General features: G+C 36.5%; 1 protein-coding gene across 1 annotated transcript in view; it reads left to right on the forward strand.

Moving 5' to 3' along the window:
- Positions 1-19,976, forward strand: part of ZNF277 (zinc finger protein 277) — a 79,944-nt gene that overhangs the window by 40,037 nt on the left and 19,931 nt on the right. Inside the window, exons 3-4 of the mRNA XM_012720719.1 lie at positions 4,149-4,237; positions 4,584-4,666. Of these exons, the coding sequence (XP_012576173.1) occupies positions 4,149-4,237; positions 4,584-4,666 (172 nt within the window). The remainder of the gene's footprint in view (positions 1-4,148; positions 4,238-4,583; positions 4,667-19,976) is intronic.

Below are 19,976 nucleotides of genomic sequence, written 5' to 3' on the forward strand. Positions count from 1 at the left end.
TAGTGAGTGGGGAAAAAAATGACACAAAAAAACATGTATTGATGATCTATTACCTGTAAACCATCTCCCAATGAAATATAGTTTATCTCAATGACTCTTAACAGCTACAGGGAAAAGTGTGTATTGACACCTCTTAATTCTAATTATTAACTAAAAGGTCCTTTATTTGTTGAGCTAGCTACGTTAAATTTAGGCTTAAGTCAAGTGTATATTGATCTAGTTATATAATAAGCTACAATAAAATATAACATATAATTGTATATATTTAAGTGGTATTATAATCTCTGATTAACTTTTCCTCTTGTAACATTCTTTGCTGTACTTGCCACCCATCATTCTGCCGGGAAGAGGACTCTGAAATGAAAACTTTCAGAGTGACCCATTAGCTATTGGAATAACCCACTAGCTACTTTTTCCTTCTTTTCTCAGGAGCTGCCAAGGATCTCTGATATGTTACTAGAGATAGTCACTGCAGAATGTGCTCTCCAAAATTCACACATATTTTTCATGGAGAAACAAATAACTTTTATCAAGTATAAAAACTGATAGACTGTGAGCATAAAGTAGTGTCTTCTCTCCCGAGGCCCCTGACAGCCCCTCTTTAACGGTTTGAAGAGGACAACTGAGGTTCTTCTAGACAAATTTTCTCATGATTAGAAGTCATTTGCTATTAGTACTGTCTTCCCTTGTGCCATCACCTTGAAATAAACTCCCTTACAAAGTAAGTATGTGATAGGGATCCGTCTCTTCAAAAGTCATTGACAATACCCAAATGTGACTTATTAACTGTTGGAATCAGGATCTTGTTACCTTGATGGGAGCACTTCTTTGCACCTCCGGCCTCTTGAAGCAGTTCCAAAGCAACAGCGCCTAACAGTTGGTGTCAAGATTCAGTATTTAGGCAGTAAATTAGGGACACTTCAGATCAAGGGCCACTTTAGTAATGTTTTTCAGAAAGGGGAGATATTCTGAGTTCAGTTTTGTCTACTCAAAATCATTCTCCTTTGTCTTTAAAAGGAAAAGGTGCTTCAAATATCGGTCACAACTGTAATTCTAGGAGCTATTTCCTGTCACTTTATTGTACAGTTTTTGTGTGGAGTGGTCTTCACATAACCCTGAAGCACTATGTTGTAGGAAACTTGAGTTTGGATTTGGAGCCAGACAGACCAAGTTCAGATCCCAATTCTGACACTTAACTGTGTGATGTTGGATGGGTAAAGTCTTGGTACCAAGTAGTAGCTAATAATTGTCACCCATATCACCATCATCAACTTATTCTTCCACCACCTGAGCCACTTGTAAATGTTTTAGTCACCAGTATGTCTCTGGAATAAGCTTATGCTTTACTTTTTTTCTTTACTTTATCTAAATTTTTCTAATAATAATAGATACCATTATTAAACACTCAGGATGTTGACATATATCATTCTGTTTAATTATGAAATGCATAAACTGAGTTTCAGAAAGTTTAAAAATATTTAATTCACATTCATAAGTCTGAATGCATAGTCCCTGCCCCTTTATTTAGTGTTGCTTGCAGGATTGATGGAGCCAGTTATTACAGGATCAACTCTGAGCATTTAACCATAGACTTAATTTTAAAAAATAAGTGTCTAGCTCCAGTTCCAAGCAGATAAGAGACTCTTGTTGTGTGGACTGGCTCTTCATTATAATGTAAATCAATGATAGTTCGAGGAACAGTCTGGTCACTGGTTTCGACCCCGGCCTTACCTGCTTCATGTGTGGTTTCATGCAGATACTAATTTAAGTGTGAACATTTTCAAAGACAAACAGCCTGCATATCCAAGGAATCATCATTGCCTTTTAAAAAGTATAGGCCCATAATGGGGCCAATATTATAATGGGTTGGCTACCATTTTTGGTTTGTCTAGACATCACCCAGATGGTCCTCAGAGGAGCAGTGGATGGGTGTGGCAAGCTGCTCCTGGGGTGTTCTGTGGGAGCCTTGTGGGAGCTCTGGAAAGAACTTGACTGTCTGGTTTTTCCAGTTCAGTTATTTCACGCCTTGTTCTGCTGATGAATTTTTTTGGTCGTGAAAATTTCTGTATTCCCATTTGGAAAGAAAATCTATCTCCTATTCCTGACATCTCTAATAGAGGTTGTCCTGTGTTCCTTCATCCCTGTCATCACTTAGTAGTAGAAAATATGCTGACAAATAGTAAAAACTGATTGGAAATGTCATGTTCTCTTAAGTCTTCTCTTGCTTTCACTTTTTCCCTTTTTTTCTTTCTCCCCCAGGGAGAACAGAGCGGGGAGCGGGGAGATGGAAAAAAAGAAAATTAGAGTTTTGTAGGATACTGAGGATTTCAGGGTGCTAAAGCAGTCCCAGAGTGGTCAAGGAAATGTTTCAATCTTTTTTCTTTTTGTGTGGATTTAATATGCATTTGCCTTCTGCTTCTGATACTTCTAATGTGGAAGCCTGAGAGCTAGCCTTGGAAACATGTTACATCATGTCCAGATTTGAACCTAAGCTAGAGCCTAAAATATGTCATCCTCAGGTCTCGTTAATACAAGGTCTAGCACTGCTCTATAAGGATAGAGTTCTCCCTTTACTGACCAGTCTATTGGTAGTATATGTCTGTACATAAGAAGAAAGGAAAACATATGGTTCTGTGGAATATTAAAAAAAATAAAAGGATCAGACTACAAACTTTAAAACTGACCCTTGAAAGCTGACCATAGCTCTCAGGCATCCAGAAAGGCAGAAAGCATCAGACACAGGGGGGTGGAGACCACAGTGTGGGGAGAGCATACTGGGCTATAGCTGCTTTGGTGGTGGGAGAACTGTAGTGACCACACCTAAGGGGAAAAATCCTATTCTGTCAGAATATTAACAAGGGTGTAAAATAATGACTAATATATGTATATATATATATATATGTATATGTATATATATATATATATATAAAATGAAACCATATGATTCTGTTTTTATACATTATTCTTTTCTTAGGTATTCTATACTCTGTGTTCTCATCATTATGTTCTCATGTGATGGTTCTTTCTCTCAGACCTCCCTCCCAGCACATAGGTTTTACCCAATATGTGTGACATGAATGCCCCTTTTCCAAATCATGGGATTGGGGAATTGTGAAAAATAAAAAGCAGATAAGAATAAAAGGAGACAAAATATTGGAAGCTGGAGGCTACTGAAGTCAACTTCAGCAATCTTCAAACGCTCTTAAACCTCGTTAAAATATGTACCTGGACCTACCATGCAAAGCACTGCTAGGTGCTACATCATCAGGCTTTGTGAAGGCCTAAACTCTTCCTGTACACTTCATCAGTACTTCCTCCATCGCATCAAATCCCATCTCTTTCAACTATAGACAACCTTTCTATTTTCTTTCTCTCCATGAAGGAGACCACATTCTCTCCTTGTTACCACTTGATAAATGAGATTGCAATTGCCAATATAAATCTTGTTAGACAAATAAATAGATGAAAAGCTAGTTGAATGCTATCATCTTACTCCCTCTTTCATCAGATATTAAGGCTTCATTGGTATGTCTGCTTTAAATTTAGCCAATGTGATTCTTTGTGCTTCTTTCTAATTCTGCCTATTCGATACAAGAATTATAAGGTTGATGATTTTTTCCAAAGGCTAAATTTGTCTCATTTCAGACACAGTGTGGACATTCAGAATTTTTCTTTCTTGTTAAATAAAGAATTTAGACTGACTTTTCATTGCATTATTATTATGACTTCTGTTCTTTTGATGTATAAGATAACCAGCCAAGTTTCAATTTATTGGAAAAATGTATCATAAAGCCTATTTAATCATTGTTGCATTTTAAATTCACATAAACTTACATGTGGTTTCAGAAAAACTTCATTATTACATAAAAATAATTCATTTTAACTTTCCCATATGCCTGTTTATTAAATTTGGGAATAGTAAAGTTTAATCATTTCCATGGCTTTACAGGGTAATTTCATTTCATTAAATATTTATTTCTTATTTCTACAATGCTCTCTACTGCCTTTGTATTTACAAATTTTTTAGCAGTTTTTAGTCAACATTTGATTTGTTCCTTTGAAATGATAAAATGTTCTTATAAAATCCAATCATACTAAATAAAGGAGTATATTAAGTCTTTTCACCATCTATTTTTTATTGTCCTAAGGTACATTTTATATTGGAGGAAAAGATTCACTGAACAGCCCATTACAGATTTTTGTAGTGTGATAAGAATTAATTCCACAGCTCCATTTGGTAAGTGAACATCTTGGCTACCATCTTTTATCTATAACCCAAAAATTATAAGGATTAGTCTACCTTTCTTAAATTAGACTTTTCTTACTTTAATAATGTGTAAACTTTAATTGCTGTGTTGATGTTGCCTAACTTGAGTAAAACTAAAACAGACTCATATAAGAAGAGAAATTCTAATAGCCGTATATATAGACATGTCTATAGATTGATAGATGATTGGTTGGTTGATAGGTTGGTAGGTAGGTAGGTAGGTAGATAGAAGGACAGATTTTTGTTGCAGGACAAGTCCTTCTGGGGAAAAACTGGTATACATTATTTCTCATTTATTTTCCTAATCTCTCAACAGAAGAACAAGACAATTATTTTTTGTTATGTGATGTTTTACCAGAAGATAGAGTACTTAGAGAAGAGCTTCAGAAACAGAAACTGGTAAGAATTTTTTTTTTTTAAGATTGCTTTATTTATGCATACAGAACTGGGGAACTGGCCAGAGGTGCAGGGGCAGTGAGAGTATTCACCAGAGACAGAATGGGGAGCAGAACAGGCCAACTGATGAAGTACACTGCTGAGGGGAACAGTGGGCGGGTTAGGAGAGGTCTGCTGTGCCATGTGGGTCACCTCCATGGCAGGTGGGGATTGAATTCATGCTGAAGTGGCTTTAGCTGCTAGTGCTGTACTTTAGCCCACTGTAAGGGCCCAGTAAGAATTTTTTAAAAGGATGAACAATGTATAGGAAACACATACATAATCTTTTTAAACTTTTTATCCTGGAAATTTTCAAACATACACAAAAAAGAAATAATACATAAAGATCTTAAAACAGAAAAACATACACTTGATTGAAGAGTAAAGCATTTCATATTAAAAATGTGGAGAGAATTTTTAGCTTTGTTTTGCTTCCTGGATTATCTAAAATAACAACAAAGCTTACACATTTTAGTGTAATTTTAGCTGCCTGACACATGCTAGGGTTCAGCAATCATGGAAAAATGCCCTCGGCTAAACTGAGTTGAATTGATGAGCTTTTTTTCTCCTCTTCACTGGAATGTGCTATGCATTAGCACTTCTTTTATTCCCCTTTATGAATTAAGCATATAGTTTGATCAACAGAGTAGCCTTTCTCACTTTCAGCCTTAACTAGAACAAAGCTAATTTGAAAACCTCAGCATCTTTAGTCATTGAAAAAGAGCGTATATAAATGTGAAAATTTTCATAAGTTGAACAGTAATTTATTGAAGTCATCAACGTTGTTTAAAGTATGCAGTTTCCCATTACTTTTGTTTTAGCCTCAACTATGACTTTAAATTGATTTACTCTTTCCTTAGTTGTTTATGTGTTCTTTTTATCTTCTGACATGGCTAGATAAGTTATGAGAAAGAAGTATGATTTCAATATTTCTACTAAATTCTCTAAAGATCTAAGAGAAAAATAAATCCAATGTATGTTATAGTCCTATGATTTTAGAAAATCTCCTGAAGCAAATTTTATTTTGTAAACATCCCAGCAATTACTTCCTCTCACAAGGAGAGAGAATATCATTGAATACTTATTTATATGTAAGAAAAATTCTGCTATAACAGTAAGTTCAATAAAGGAGTGATACCTCCTTTTTCTTTTTTTCCCTATAATGATGTCTTGGAAAAGCTTATTAACAGGAATGAATTTATTGTCATATTTTATGAATTTTGTTTGAACTCATTCCTAATTTTTAATTTCCATTAGTTTAATCATTCTTGTTAACAATACCTTAATAAAAAATGGTCAAATTGTCATCAGCCCTCCCAAAAATTTCTTTGTAAAATCTCAAACCTTCCTATTTCAACCACTGCTATTTTTCAGTACCCACAATCCATGCTGTATGCCTGCAGCTAGACTTGAGTCCACAGTATTAACATGTACGCAGGTAACCCCTACTCTCTGAAAGGATTTAGCAATCCATGTGCACAAAATCAAAGAAAGTGGACTCACAGTGTTAAAGTTTTTTAATAGAATTAATGTGCACAGAGGGAGAAAGAGAGAAAAAGGATATTTCTAATAAAACAAAAAATGACCACACCCCTCATTGGCAAATGCCCAGTTACTCATGTTCAGCCCAAAGTGGGACCAGTGAGGGCCAAAAGCTTCCCACAAGTCTAAGTTACCTTCTAGCAAGGAACCACAAGAAGGGGGTTAGTCATTTCTCAGAGAATTGAGGCAATGCAAAATATAACACATAATCCAACATGAAGTCAAGACAATGACTTGCATTGTCTCTGCCAAGGACCAGGGCAGCCTTTCCACATGTGTCTCTCACCCTCCTATCTCTTCCAAGTGTTTGCACATATCTCTTACATGTCCCCACCCATGTACGCTGACTCCCATCATTACCAGATCTCAGTTAGGGCTGCAAAAGCAAGAGATCCAGGCTCCTGCCTACCATGATCCAGGCTGTTCAGTTCCATCACTAGTTCCTAGTAACTCCCCATCTCAGGAAGTCCAGGTCATGGCATAGTGGGACTTATGACCCAAGGCGTCTGTATTAAGTTGTGGCAATATCTCCTTTCCTTCACAGAGATGTATCTGTAACACTGGAAATCTATAAAATATGGATAACCTTGTTAAGATTTTGACACCAATTCCAAAGTATGTTTTTTTCCCCCACACCATAAAGTAATTCTCTAACACCAACAAAGTTTCTTAAAGTTCAACTCAGTTCTGACTCTGTCTACCTGGAGAAGGCATCAGATCCTTTAGATCCCGTAAGATTGCTCTTCACATCAAATGCCAGTCACAAGTCCAGCATGTTCCCTGTCCTTACCTACTAGATAAAAGTCAGGTCCCCAGTACCTACTCCTTGGATTCAGTTTGCCTCAGCCACTCACAAAACCTGTTTATTCACTAGATAATTATTTTTTACAAAGGATGTTAAAGGGTAGGAATCAACAGCCTAATGAAAAGATACACAGGATGAAGTCCTACGCAAAGGAGCTGCTTGGGGGCTAGCACAGCATCATGTGACTTTGTTCTGATTCAACAACATGGAAGCTTTTGGAACTCTGTCCTTTTGGGGTTTTATGGAGGCTTTATAACTTAGGCATATTGATTAAAACAATAGTGAGTGGACTTTATATCTCTCTCCCCTCCCAGCAAGTTAGGGGTGGAATTCAAATTTCCAGCCCTCTAATTCAGTGTTGTGAAAATTTAGATAATGAATGTGAGATAGAACAATACCTGTTATAAAAAAAACAATAAATTTTGCAAATGATACAAATAATAATAATAATACTGTGTTTAGCAATGAAAAATACCTGAATAGTTGGAGTTTTAGAAAGGTGAGAGGAAATGTATAGGATGAATAAATCTAATCTGACAGAAGTAGAAAAGTTTTTGCAAGGGGAGTATGAGATGGATTTTAAGAGGTAAGATGAAGATGAATAATGGAAATGCTTTGGCTTTGTAGTGAAGACCCACTGATGTCTCATTACCCATGGGAGTAAAATGAAGAACAGTTGATAAGTATAGCTATGTAAAGCTGACAAGTCCGGACACAGAGGAGACCAACTTGAAGATGAGGGAAGAAGCTAATAGTTAATCAGTGCCAGCTACATACTCCATGCCCTGTGTTAGGTCCTTGCTTTATAGGAACCCTGTCAGGTGACTGTTAAATATCTATCTATTGATGAGGAAAATGGAGGATAGAAAGATGAAATTACCTAGGACTATACAGCGATGAGAAGCAGAATTGGGGTTTTAAACTGAAGGTGCCTAATACTTGCCTTTTTAGAATTATGCCATGGCTGGCTGCCAGTTATTTATTCAGCCTCCCACATGCTTTATGCTGTTATTCTAGGTTCCAGAAATTATTCTGTCCTGGGTATTGGTTGCCTAACAGGCTGATGTAAGAGAGGCAATTCATGCTGGGATTGCAGTTTTAGGGAAAAAAGAAAAAGTTTATAGTAGGCTATAATCAATTGGGAGTCATTTATTAGATCAAAAAATAGGGGGGAAATGCCATATAACAGGAATACAGATTGAATTTGCATTCAGCCGGTTTAGTACTACTAAATAGTGGAAAGAATGTTAAACACTAGAATTTTTTTCCAGCACTTTTAAGAATGTGATCTGGTACCACTCCTGAAAAGGCATTTTGTCGTCATGTGTTGGAACTTGAAGATGTTGGTGCCTTTGCTCCATTTTCCCCCTCTAAGAACTCATCCAAGGAGAATTACATACCAGAGGATTATGAAATCAACTATTTTGCCAAATTTAATTGTTTTTCCTTATTTTGTTATTAGTTGTATTTTATCAAAAATAATCCTCCTCATTAGTTAGTTTCAATGTAGCTTCTGGAAAGTGTAGCTTAAACCAATTAAACTGATGGTGTTATTGTCAGGAGACTCTCGAGTCTATGCAGGAGAGCTGCTAACAAGAGTACGACTGGCCATTTGCCCTTCTGAGATCAGCATTAATGATGACTTACATATGTATCAGCCTTTGATATTTAGTCTCTCTTTTGGAGCTCTAAGTAAAACATTGAAATACCTTTGTACATTTGGCTCTCTGACTTCTTTGAGGGCAAGAATTATGTCTTATTCTTAAATATCCTTCAGTGGCACTCACTATACTACTACTGAATTCACACTGATATTTTTCTCAAACTCAGTTTTCTAAAAGAAGAAAATGCCTATTTCTTTGCAAGTGGCTGGAGACATACAGACTCTTAAGTAATTCACTTATTGTGGCAGATTAAGACTAGAACCATATTTCTTTTAGATCTCATAGGTTCCTTGACATTTGTGAGATTTGTGTTTTTCCCCACTTTTTTGATGGAACAAATTTTTATTGACAATTTTTTCATCTGTATTCTGAGGAGAGCTTTAGAATTAGAGATTTTTGAGGATTTTCATAGTTTATGCCCCTTTAGTTTCCTTAAAGAAATTTCCTGTCATATCATAAAACCTTAATTTCCTCCACTGATTCTTTGTCCTCTTTTTACTAAGTGGATGTGTTTAACTTTGTCCTCTAGCCAGTGTGTGTACTCTCGCAACTACTACTGTTGTGCTGAAAGTGTGGTGCTCTGCCGAGTAGGCAGTCAGTTGAGTTCATCTACAGCTTTCCCTTGGCTCATTGCTGAGCCCCAATTCTAACCTCCCCTATGTCAAACTTCGGTATGTGGATTTCAGTCAAACTTCTTGAGTTTAATACATCTAAAACTGAGCTGAGTTTTTTCTCTACCAAAATAATGTGATTTTCTTGTTTTCCTTTTCTTACATGATGGTACCACTGTTATCCTGGTCACTCAGTTTGGAAATTTCTAGAATGATACTTAACTTAGTCCTTTTCCTCACTTTCATACCTAAGTCATTTGTCAAGTTCTGTTAGTTCCATCTGAGTTCAATATCCACACCCTTCTTTGCAGTCCTAGTGCTTTTTACATGAGTCTGGACTGACGTCCTCAATCAGTTTTAAAATATACAACAGAACTTTTTGTTCACATCTTCTAAAACCTGAGTGGTCTTTATCACCTATATTTCTTTACGGTTTTCTAGACTGAAACAGCTTTTCCAGGGCCCTTCCCCATTTTCTCAGTTACCCAGTGAATTAGATAAATTCAGTACCCAGTTACCCAATGAATTGGATAAATTCATTCATTTATCCAATAAATCCATACCTTGTACCAGACATTGTTCTAAATGTTGTTGATAGGGCAGTTGATGAAATGAGCAAGCACTTCCTACCCTTTTAGAGATTATGTGACCATGCAAACACTAGTGTCACATTTACACAAGTTTGTTAGGTGTGTTTAGGTTTCAGTTTCATCAGCTAAGAATGCCCTCCCCCCTTTCTATCTGTGTAAATAATATGGTCCTGAAGACATTGCTCTAATGTTCCATTTTCCACAAAAGCCTCCCAGATGCCACCTGTTGGAATTAATAACCTCTTTTAAGCTCTTTTAACACATTATTTTATTTGGCTTTTCAATTACATTAGTTATTTGAAAAATCTGTCTTCCTTACTGAATTAAATACCTCTTAAGGGTTGGAACTGTCATCTTCAGTACTTTGTGTTCTGTGAGCCATGTTCATACAGCATCAACTTAAATTTTATACTGAAGTAATAACTTAATATTTCTATAAAAATGTGCAATCAAATCATCCTGATGTAAACAGGAGATACAAAATAGCCAAGTCAGGCATTCTTAGTCACTGGGTTACACTTTCTGCTAAAGCATTGTAAAAAATACTGTTTTTTTTTTCCATTTGCTCGCAGCAGAATATACACAGCACTCATAAGCTCTGTGTAGCAAGATGTAACTTTTAATTAAATTGGGAAGAGAGAAACAGCGATTAAAATGCATGGATGCTGGTTTTATTTTTTAGTGACTTATAAATGTCAGCTTGAGAGTCATTCATAATAACTGTAAATATTGTATTTAAAAAATCAGCCTCTATAACAATTTAATCCTCTGGAGAGATACTTTTTTGTTTGCTTTTAATACGACTTCATATATCCCATTTACCCTCAGAATAAACAACAATAAAATAATAAGACAATAAAAACTTATCTCCCACTAGGAAAATTTTTCTCCTTTTTGCTATTTCTTTTTATAGATTTTAAATGTTTTAATAAAGGATCAAGTTATTTTTATCAGTGACTTCAAAGTAAAAAGTCAGCATATGTTCATACCTGTCTTGCATGATTCCTAACTTTATAGCACAAGTTCTGATTGTTTCTACCACAACTTTCCCAGATACAGTATTTCCCTTTGAAAATAACATCATTATTAACAATGCAACAGAGATTCATGTTAGCTATAATGAGCATTTTAGAAAACAATTTAAAGCCCTAAAAACAATACTGAATTGAATTTAAATGTTTATCACTTTTGAGGCCACAAAGAACTTTAAATTTACATAGCGTTTGTTATGTACATTGAGTCTGTGAGATCAATAAGGCAATATTATCGCTATTTAAATGAAATAACAAGGTCATGGATTTAGGAGAAAAGTTCCAGGCCATGGTTATATTGGCATTAATGGAAGATAAGCAATTCAAACTCCTTTTTCCAAACCCAGGCTCTGTTCTCTTTCCAGTTATTCTTGGGTCCTTTGTCAAATTTGATCTTTCTGCTAGAATGAGACGTTATCTAAATTGACATTTGTTAGAATTTCTAAAAATAGATGAAAAGGATATAACTATGTATGTAAATAAATAGTAGTGTTTAGTTTCAGTTGCTCAGAATTTTTTCTAAGAAAATCAGTTCTTATTCTCTTAGTTCACCAGTAGATGCAGAGTTCTTATTTGGGGGGTACTAAGCAGCTTTTATTTTCTTTGAAGAGTTAAAGAGTGTGTTTTCAAAACTTTGTCTATCTTTAGAGAAACAACTATATCTGACCTTGAGTTTATCCAGGAAAATACTTGCTCGGTCAGATAATATTTAATCTACTATGAGGTACTCTTCTTTTTTGTAAAAAATGGTGCTTTTACAATCTATCTTAGTCACCTTTCAAATTATAAAAATCTTCCATGTCCTGCCTAGGCTAGATTCCCTTATATCTTTAATACAAATAGAACAGACGTTTCTTATTTCTCATATGTTTAACTCTGCATTTTTCTTGGCTCTGTACATCTACCCTTTTTTTGTGAGTTATTTCGTGTAAATGGCTACATTTATGTAATTTTTTCTCTACTAAACTAATTGATTTTCTTTACATGTTCTGTTTTTTCCTGACTTTTCAAGTCACATTAGTGAGACTCAAAGTTGAAGAAAAATACTATCTTTCTGTCCTATATAGCAAGCAGATGGTGGCTGCCTTTATCATTGCAGTTTCAGAAAGGGTGGGAGGCACTGATGTCTTTCAAGAAGGTGAGATATTAGTCAGATCAAATCTCGTGAATTTGGGGGAGTATATCATCATCCAGTTAAGAAATTTCTCTCTGAGTCTTTGTATTACTTTCTTTCCTTAGTATTGACATGTCTTTTTGTTTGAGGAGTCCTGAAACTCAATCTTTTTTTGTGTTATTGGGTTAACTTGGTCCCTGTTTGTTACCTAGTCAACTGGAGAGTGTACTTTACCTCAAAGCAGGAGGTGCAGGTTAAATATGAGACCAGGTAAAGCACCTGTGGGTGTTTATCGGTCCTGAAGCCTAAGCTAGAAAACCTCAGTCCTGCCAATACCTTTCTTAATATCTCCTCAGCCAGCCAGTACCCTTACTTGCTACCCTACCATTGTGATCAACCACATAAAGCCAGAAGAACATTTTCCCCCTACCTTAGCCCAGGGGTATGGCTCATAGACGTTGTAACGCATGTGCTTTTATGAGATCGCAGTAAACCTTCTCAACTGAAACATGTAACTGACCTTATCAAATTTGTGTGGGATTAATTGATGGAAGCAAGACAAAGACCCTGAAGAATTAGTAATATTTTCTCATCATTAAGATTCTTAATATTGTTACAATTGTTACAGTTAACTTTTTATTATCTCTTATAAATGCTGACAAAAGTGAATTTTGATTTTTTCAAACTATGTTGAATCATTGATAATCTTTGTTTTGATACAGTTATTATTACATTTAAATACAGAGATGTATTTTTAAGTATCTTGTATGAATATATATTGCTAACACATTCACTGCTCAATTTATCAGATTCTGGAAAACACATTATATTTTTGGGACTACCTAGCATTTATTTTTATGATTAAAAGGGAATTGTTTCAGAGAAAAAGTAGCTTGGCTTTACCCTGTCTTTACTTATTTTAGGCTTTTAAAACATTAAATTACAGGCAATTCTATTCTGAAAAGTGGCTAAAACTGTGATCAGTATCTGTATACAAAATGTATTCATATTCCCATCCTGAAGTTACTCAAAACTAATGTTAAAATTAGTGGAACTTTCTGAGCTTTTTATTCATTAATTTCCTCATAAGAGCATTACATCAGATAGTTACAGTTTTGATAGAAAACCTAGGATTTTCAGCAAAACTATTAGTGAGGTTATAATGAAAATACTGTGCTTACTATCAAAAGAAAAGTGTCAGCGAAAACAAGAGTTTGTTATTTTTAATCCTGCCTTAATTTGAAATGCTGAAGAACATTTCAGTATTTTATGAAGTGTTCATCCCTTCTATTCATATAGCTGTAGTAATTTAAAAGTCTCCAATAACTTCAAATTTATTTAGAATAAAAACCCAGGCTTCTTACCAAGATCTCAGAAGGCCCAGGATTTCTATCTTGCCCACACTTTGCTTGCTGCATCCAGACACACCAGCCACATCTCTCTTCCTCAGAAGCACCAGGCTCTTTCCAGGATCAGGGCCTTTCCATTTTGGGTTTGAACTGCTTGGAATGTTCTTCACCACAATCTCATGACTTTCCGAAGGGGATCAGAAGAGCTTTTAGAAAAGGTGATACCTATGGGGACACTACCAACAAATTAATGGTTTGGAAATGCTTTTTGAGGATTAAAATATATGGGGTCATTTGAACAGTTGACCTAAGTGTGGAAGATTAAGTTTAAGTGAGTCTTCCTCTACAAAGTAGGCATTCAGAACTTATACCAGCATTTCCTTCATTAGAAAATCACTTCTCTGTGGGTAAGAAAAATTTAAACCTACTCCGAATTTGAGATTGTAGCCAAAACAAAGTGATATATTGCAGCATCTGGTATAATATCAAATCTTTCATAAGCCTTGAGAAAATTTTCATTTTACCGAATGAAGGGCATTTTTTTTTAAAGATTTATTTATTTATTCATACAGAACTGGAGTACAGGCCAGAGATGTGGAGGGTGAAAGGATTCACCAGAGACAGAGTGGGGAGCAGAACAGGCAGATTGACGAAGTACACTGCTGAGGGGAGCAGCGGGCGGGTCAGGAGAGGTCCGCCACGCCATGTGGTCACCTCCAGGGCAGGCATGTGGTCACCTCCAGGGCAGGCGGGAATCAAACTAATGCGGAAGCAGCAGCTTTAGATTCTCAGTGCCGTGCTTTAACCTGCTGCGCCACCAGGGAGGGCCTATTTTAACCCACTGAAGTGCCCCATTTATCAGTTTTCACCAAAAATCAAACAAACTTAAAACCTATTATATTGATATTTTATTTTAAATTCTGCATTCCTTTGGGTGGTGGAAGGAATAAAGAAAGTAAACAACAAAGTGATCTTTGGTCCCTTTCTTTTTTATAAACAATGATAGGTGATCGTTATTCTCTGCCAACACGTGAGTTCCTCAAAGGAAAGCCAGTCCAGAATCTCCAGTTCTTGTACTTACAGGCTATTGATGTTAACACTCTTCAAGAGAAAAGGCTCATCAGTGCCCCTTATGTACTAAGGGCTTTGCCATTTTGTAAGCAGTATAGGTTTTGATACTGTAAACAACTCACTTTAAGAGAAGCTAATACTTTGAGACTCATTTGTATCAGCAGTTACAGATCTTTTTCTGCATCTGAATAATGAAAATTTTTACTTTTATTAACTTTCCTTGAAGCCTCTATTTTATTGACCATGTACTGTTTTATTTTTCAGCCCAAACTTTTTATTGGTTGCTGAAAAATATTAAGAGCATCCTAAATTCTAACCTGTTTTCAAGAATGGTTCTTATTCAAGTTTTCTCCTTCCTCTACAATTACTAAACACTCATGTTTTTATCCATTTTCTTGAGAGGATCTTTTGTAATCCCACATATGAGCATAAAGGATTGATAGATGTGCTCTGGACCTTGTTACTGGACATGTTAGAAAGAACAAAAGGATCAAGATGTGGCCCTCCCTGGTGGCGCAGCAGGTTAAAGCACAGCACTAAGAAGCTAAAGCCATTCTGCCTGTGTTCGATTCCCGCCTGCCCGGGAGGTGACCACATGGCGTGGCAGACCTCTCCTGACCCGCCCACTGCTCCCCTCAGCAGTGTACTTCATAGATCTGCCTGTTCTGCTCCCCACTCTGTCTCTGGTGAAGCCTCTCGCCGCCCTTGAGCCTCTGGCCTGTACCCCAGTTCTGTATGCACAAATAAATAAATCTTAAAAAAAAAAAAGGATCAAGATGTAGTGTTGTCTCCCCAGTCTGCCCATTCCCTACTATCAGTCCATCAGGTTGTGGTCAAGTCTACCCCATCTCTTAAAAAGACAAACCATCATTTCATAAATGTTAAATATCTTATATATTTTTGTAATATTTAAATTCCCCAACAACAAACCGATGTCTATAACTTTGAGTGTCCTAAGGAAATGCATTATAGAACTTGCCTAAAAAGGCTGCAAGTTAGGGTCTTCTACACTTGTATTTACTACCAGCTCGTATGTCACAGAACACTAAAGACACACTCAGAAGAAAACTTGGGAATAATATTTTCTCACTATTCTTCCCCTTCCCCCAGAAGTAGCGGACCTCTGCTTTGTATTGTTAAAAAAAAAAAAAAAAAAAAGAGCAGAAGAGACTAAGGTCCAAAATGGAGTCAGTTGTGTTAAGCCCCACATCACCAAACTGGGATTTAATACCTAACCTATTTGCAGTTTCAGCCTCCCCCAGGAGTGAAAATGATAAACCAGTTAATCTAGAATTTCCTGGTCAGGTGAGATGACTTGCTTAATAAATCCTTTCGTCCCTATGGAGGGTGACCTTTCCTGAAACTTTATTGTTGCCCTATCTCACTGCCTCCCATCTAGGAAAATCTTTTATTTTGTGCATCTCTTAAGAGCCTCTTTCTGTCATAAGGGATATTACCTGATTCATAAATTATTAAATAAAGTCAGTAAGATATGTAAAATTTACTCCATTCAATTTTTAACAGATTTGTTGTAGGATTAGGGTTCTTCCCCCACCAGTTTATTACTTTTGCTTATGTGCTAAAGAATGATACCAAGAAGCAAAATGATGTTAGTGGCTGGTCACAATCTAAGGACCCTGTTCATATGAAGACTTTGCCCTACTCCCATTCCTTTCAGAACTTGTAGGAAACATGGGAAAGAACTGAACCCCTTTGTGTCTAGGGCTCCCAGTAAGTTAGCCTTGAAAAACTCTTTAAAATGTCACCTATTTTCTTCCTACCTGCCTTTTCTCCCAAGCGCTACCAAACGTAAAATAGTTGACATTCCCTCTCTGTCCTCAGAGTCTTATCATCTTTTAGTGTTCATTTTATCTGATTGCCTTGTGACTACTGCTAACTAGTTGTCCTAAATAAGTTATAAAACCCAAGACTACTGCCTAGTCTTGGGCTTCTACCTGAGTTATCAATGATAATTACATCAATAAAGTATCACATTTATTTACTGTAGTACACATTTGCCAGAAGTTTATCTATGGAAGACAGAGCAGCAAATTTTGTCACTCATTGCCAGGTGTTCATTGGATGATTCTCTGAAATACCTACCTAATCAGGGCCAGGCATCTGGTGACCCTTGACTTAAAATTTAATTATTTTTAAGTGCAGCCATAAAAAAATGAAGTACAACTTTGAAGGCCAGTAGCTGGTGTTGAGAAAGCCAAGATAGGGATTTGAAGTTATTTTTAGGGAATCATTTTTTCTATGAAGCTATTTTTTAATTTTTTAACAAAAATTAAATGACTTCTGTGCAAGCTCCAGACCATGTTTAGGAATATAGATTTTATAAGAGAGTGTCAACCCAACTGTCTCCCAGTTACCTCATAAAACTTGAATGTGAGAGCTTAGAAAAGCGACATTCCAGGTTCCTTGGCCAGAAGGACAGAGTCAAGATTATCACCAACCAGTATTTGTAAAAACCATACTCAAGGAAGATTGCTTGAAGAAGTTCACAGTTTTGGGGGGTGGTCTTAAACTTTCGACCTTTAATCAGGAGGGAGGATGTGATTATATCACAGCATCCGTTAGCCCACCCCTCTTTGCCTTTTTTCCTGAGTTTGGAATATACTTCAGATTGATCATCAGCTTGTTTTGAGGGTCAGCGTAGCAGCAGTCCATGTTCTCTGGCCTATCTGATCTCAGTATTTTCCCATGATCTCATATAATATACTAATTATCAGTGACTTCTAGCTACCCCAATTTACAGCATACTTTAAAAGGCACAACCCTTCAAAAAACTGTCCTCTCGGGCCCTCCCTGGTGGCGCAGCGGGTTAAAGCACAGCACTGAGAATCTAAAGCCGCTTCCGCATGAGTTCGATTCCCGCCTGCCCCGGAAGGGACCACATAGCGTGGCAGACCTCTCCTGACCCGCCTGCTGCTCCCCTCAGCAGTGTACTTCGTTGATCTGCCTGTTCTACTCCCCACTCTGTCTCTAGTGAAGCCTCTTGCTGCTCCTGAACCTCTGGCCTATACCCCAGTTCTGTATGCACAAATAAATAAATCTTAAAAAAAAAAAAAAAACTGTCCTCTCTTCAAACACCAGCCTCACATTGGAAAATTTCTAGGTCACCTTCACTTCTAACCAGCCAACTGCATATTCCAGCATTCCCACTAGCCCCTCAAATTCATGCATTTGCTACAATAATTCAGAGAACTCAGGAAAGCACTATACTTATGAATACTGTTTTATTTTAGAAATAGTACAAATCCAAATCAGAGAAATATTCAGGGTAGGGCCTTGGAGTCTTTAAACATGGAGCTTTCATTGTCTCCTGCTGCCATCTTGGCACATAGGTATATGACAACATAGAGAATATTGCCAGCTGGGCAAGTTTACCTGATCTTTATTGTCCCTGAGTTTTTCCTGAGACTTCAATAATTAGGCTTGGCCACAGAGCTGAACTCAATCTCCCCTCTCTGATATCATGTTGTTCAAAGCCCCAACCCTCTAATCAAATGATCAGTCTTTTTGACAGGCATTTTTCATCTTGAGTTATTCATTAGTTAAATTATCAGGTGCAGTTAGAGAACCCAGCCAGAATATAACAAAGACATTCAAGAAATTCCACTAGTTTAGAGGCTACCTCTCAGGAACACATGGCAAAGAGCAAATTCTTATTATAGAGATCTGTCTGATCAGTTTCCCTTTTCTGAAAAAGCTGATAGCTGAATTGGAAGATCATTTTTAGGTTTGTATTAGTGTGTGTATACATGCATGCATGTATTGGAAGTGTAAATTAAATAATCCTAAATAAGAGATTATCGGTGGTTCTGGAATTAGAAAACAAAGGGAATAAAAAATTCTGTTGCCTTTCTATTGAGCCCTTGGCACATACTCTAACTTCAGGGAAATCTGTTGTGTTGTCTTCTGCAGGGGTGGCCCTGGCTCCAAGACTGACAAGTCCTAGTAGATTCTGCTGGGCTGCTGTCCTTAGGCTGGAATCTTAGGGGTGTGTTGCTTCTCTTATCCATTCTTACAGCCATTCAGCCAGAAAGTCCTATTGTGTGTCCTATACATCAGTATCAATAAAACGTTTTGAGACCTGTATAAACCTTGATTTTACTTATGTTAATATAAGCTATTTCCATTGGATCTGTCGTTCTAAGCTTTGGGTTTTATTTTCCTTCCTTATTTATGCTTGCCTAAATTGGTATTTTGCTAAATTTTTCTTAAATCGACTGATTTTTATAATGTTTGGCCCAACTCACACTTTATTTTCTACCTATATGACAATTCCCTACGAGTGTATTAACTACCATCTGCTATATCTGCTGTTTCATTATGTTCTCTCTGCCCCCCAGCTTATGAATAAAGATAAAAGACTATGCACTGACCCCTTTGCTATCATACTTGACATTTTAGACCAATTAGACAAACATACAGCTTGTTATTATGAGTCTTTGGCTAATACTTAAGCTGATATTGTATTGTTGAAATTGTGGTTTTTGTCCAGGTCTCATTTTGTAATGAAAATTTATCTGATTTTATCAGTTGCTTTGAGAAGTTCAGCAGATAACATCTGTGCATCTGTGGCATTCTTTTCAGCTCTCTGTTCTATAAATTCATGAGTAAAATGTAGTCTACCTACTCAGCATGAGATTTTTTTCTTTTTCAAGAAAAATTAGACCACAAAGCTAGTGTGGCTTTGATTTGCACATCTTTGCAGTGCTTTTTATCGATTGTCTCCTAATACTTTTTGGCTCATGAATGACTTCAAACATGCTACAACTAATTATATCAGATTTAAAGCTTTACAAAAGAAGAAAGAAGGAAATAGGAGAAAGGGAAGAAGAAAGAAAAAAAAATTTTTCCCAATTGTATCTTTAACACTTCTTCATCACTAATGTCTGATGAACAGCTGTTAATAAGTGTGCTACCAAAGAAAGAAGCACAGAACCAATAAAGCCAAGTCTTGTTTCCTGACATCATAGCATATTAACAGCAGTGAGACTTAGAGTGTTGAAGCATAGTGATGATGTGGGTCTCTTCCACCCAGAATCCTCCTAAACAAGGGATTTGAGACAGTAGAGGTCATAGAAAACAGAGCACCTTATTTGACAGTTATCATGCACCCCCCCCCCATTTGTGAATCACAGGAGGGGGGCTACAAAGATAAATAGAGCAGTTTTCCCATCAAGTTATTATCCGATGGGTACAATTTGAGTCAATTACATTAAAAATAGTAGCATTAAAAAGGTTCTCACAACCATATATTTTAGAAAACCATTGATCAAGTTTGGAGATACTTCCTTTTCCACATATCAGCACACAAGCCCCAGGCTTCTGGTGAGTTATTTTTTGGATTAAAATTTAGAGACAAGTTATGTAACAACCAGTTACAGTGTGAGCCCAGGGTGGCCTTCATGGGTGCTGGAGAGGAGAGGAACATTAAAAAAAAATTGAATATTTTAAATATTGCCTTGATGAATACTATTTTGGA

Source organism: Condylura cristata, unplaced genomic scaffold (genome assembly GCF_000260355.1).
Source record: "Condylura cristata isolate star-nosed mole 26May11 unplaced genomic scaffold, ConCri1.0 scaffold00005, whole genome shotgun sequence".
Taxonomy (NCBI): domain Eukaryota; kingdom Metazoa; phylum Chordata; class Mammalia; order Eulipotyphla; family Talpidae; genus Condylura; species Condylura cristata.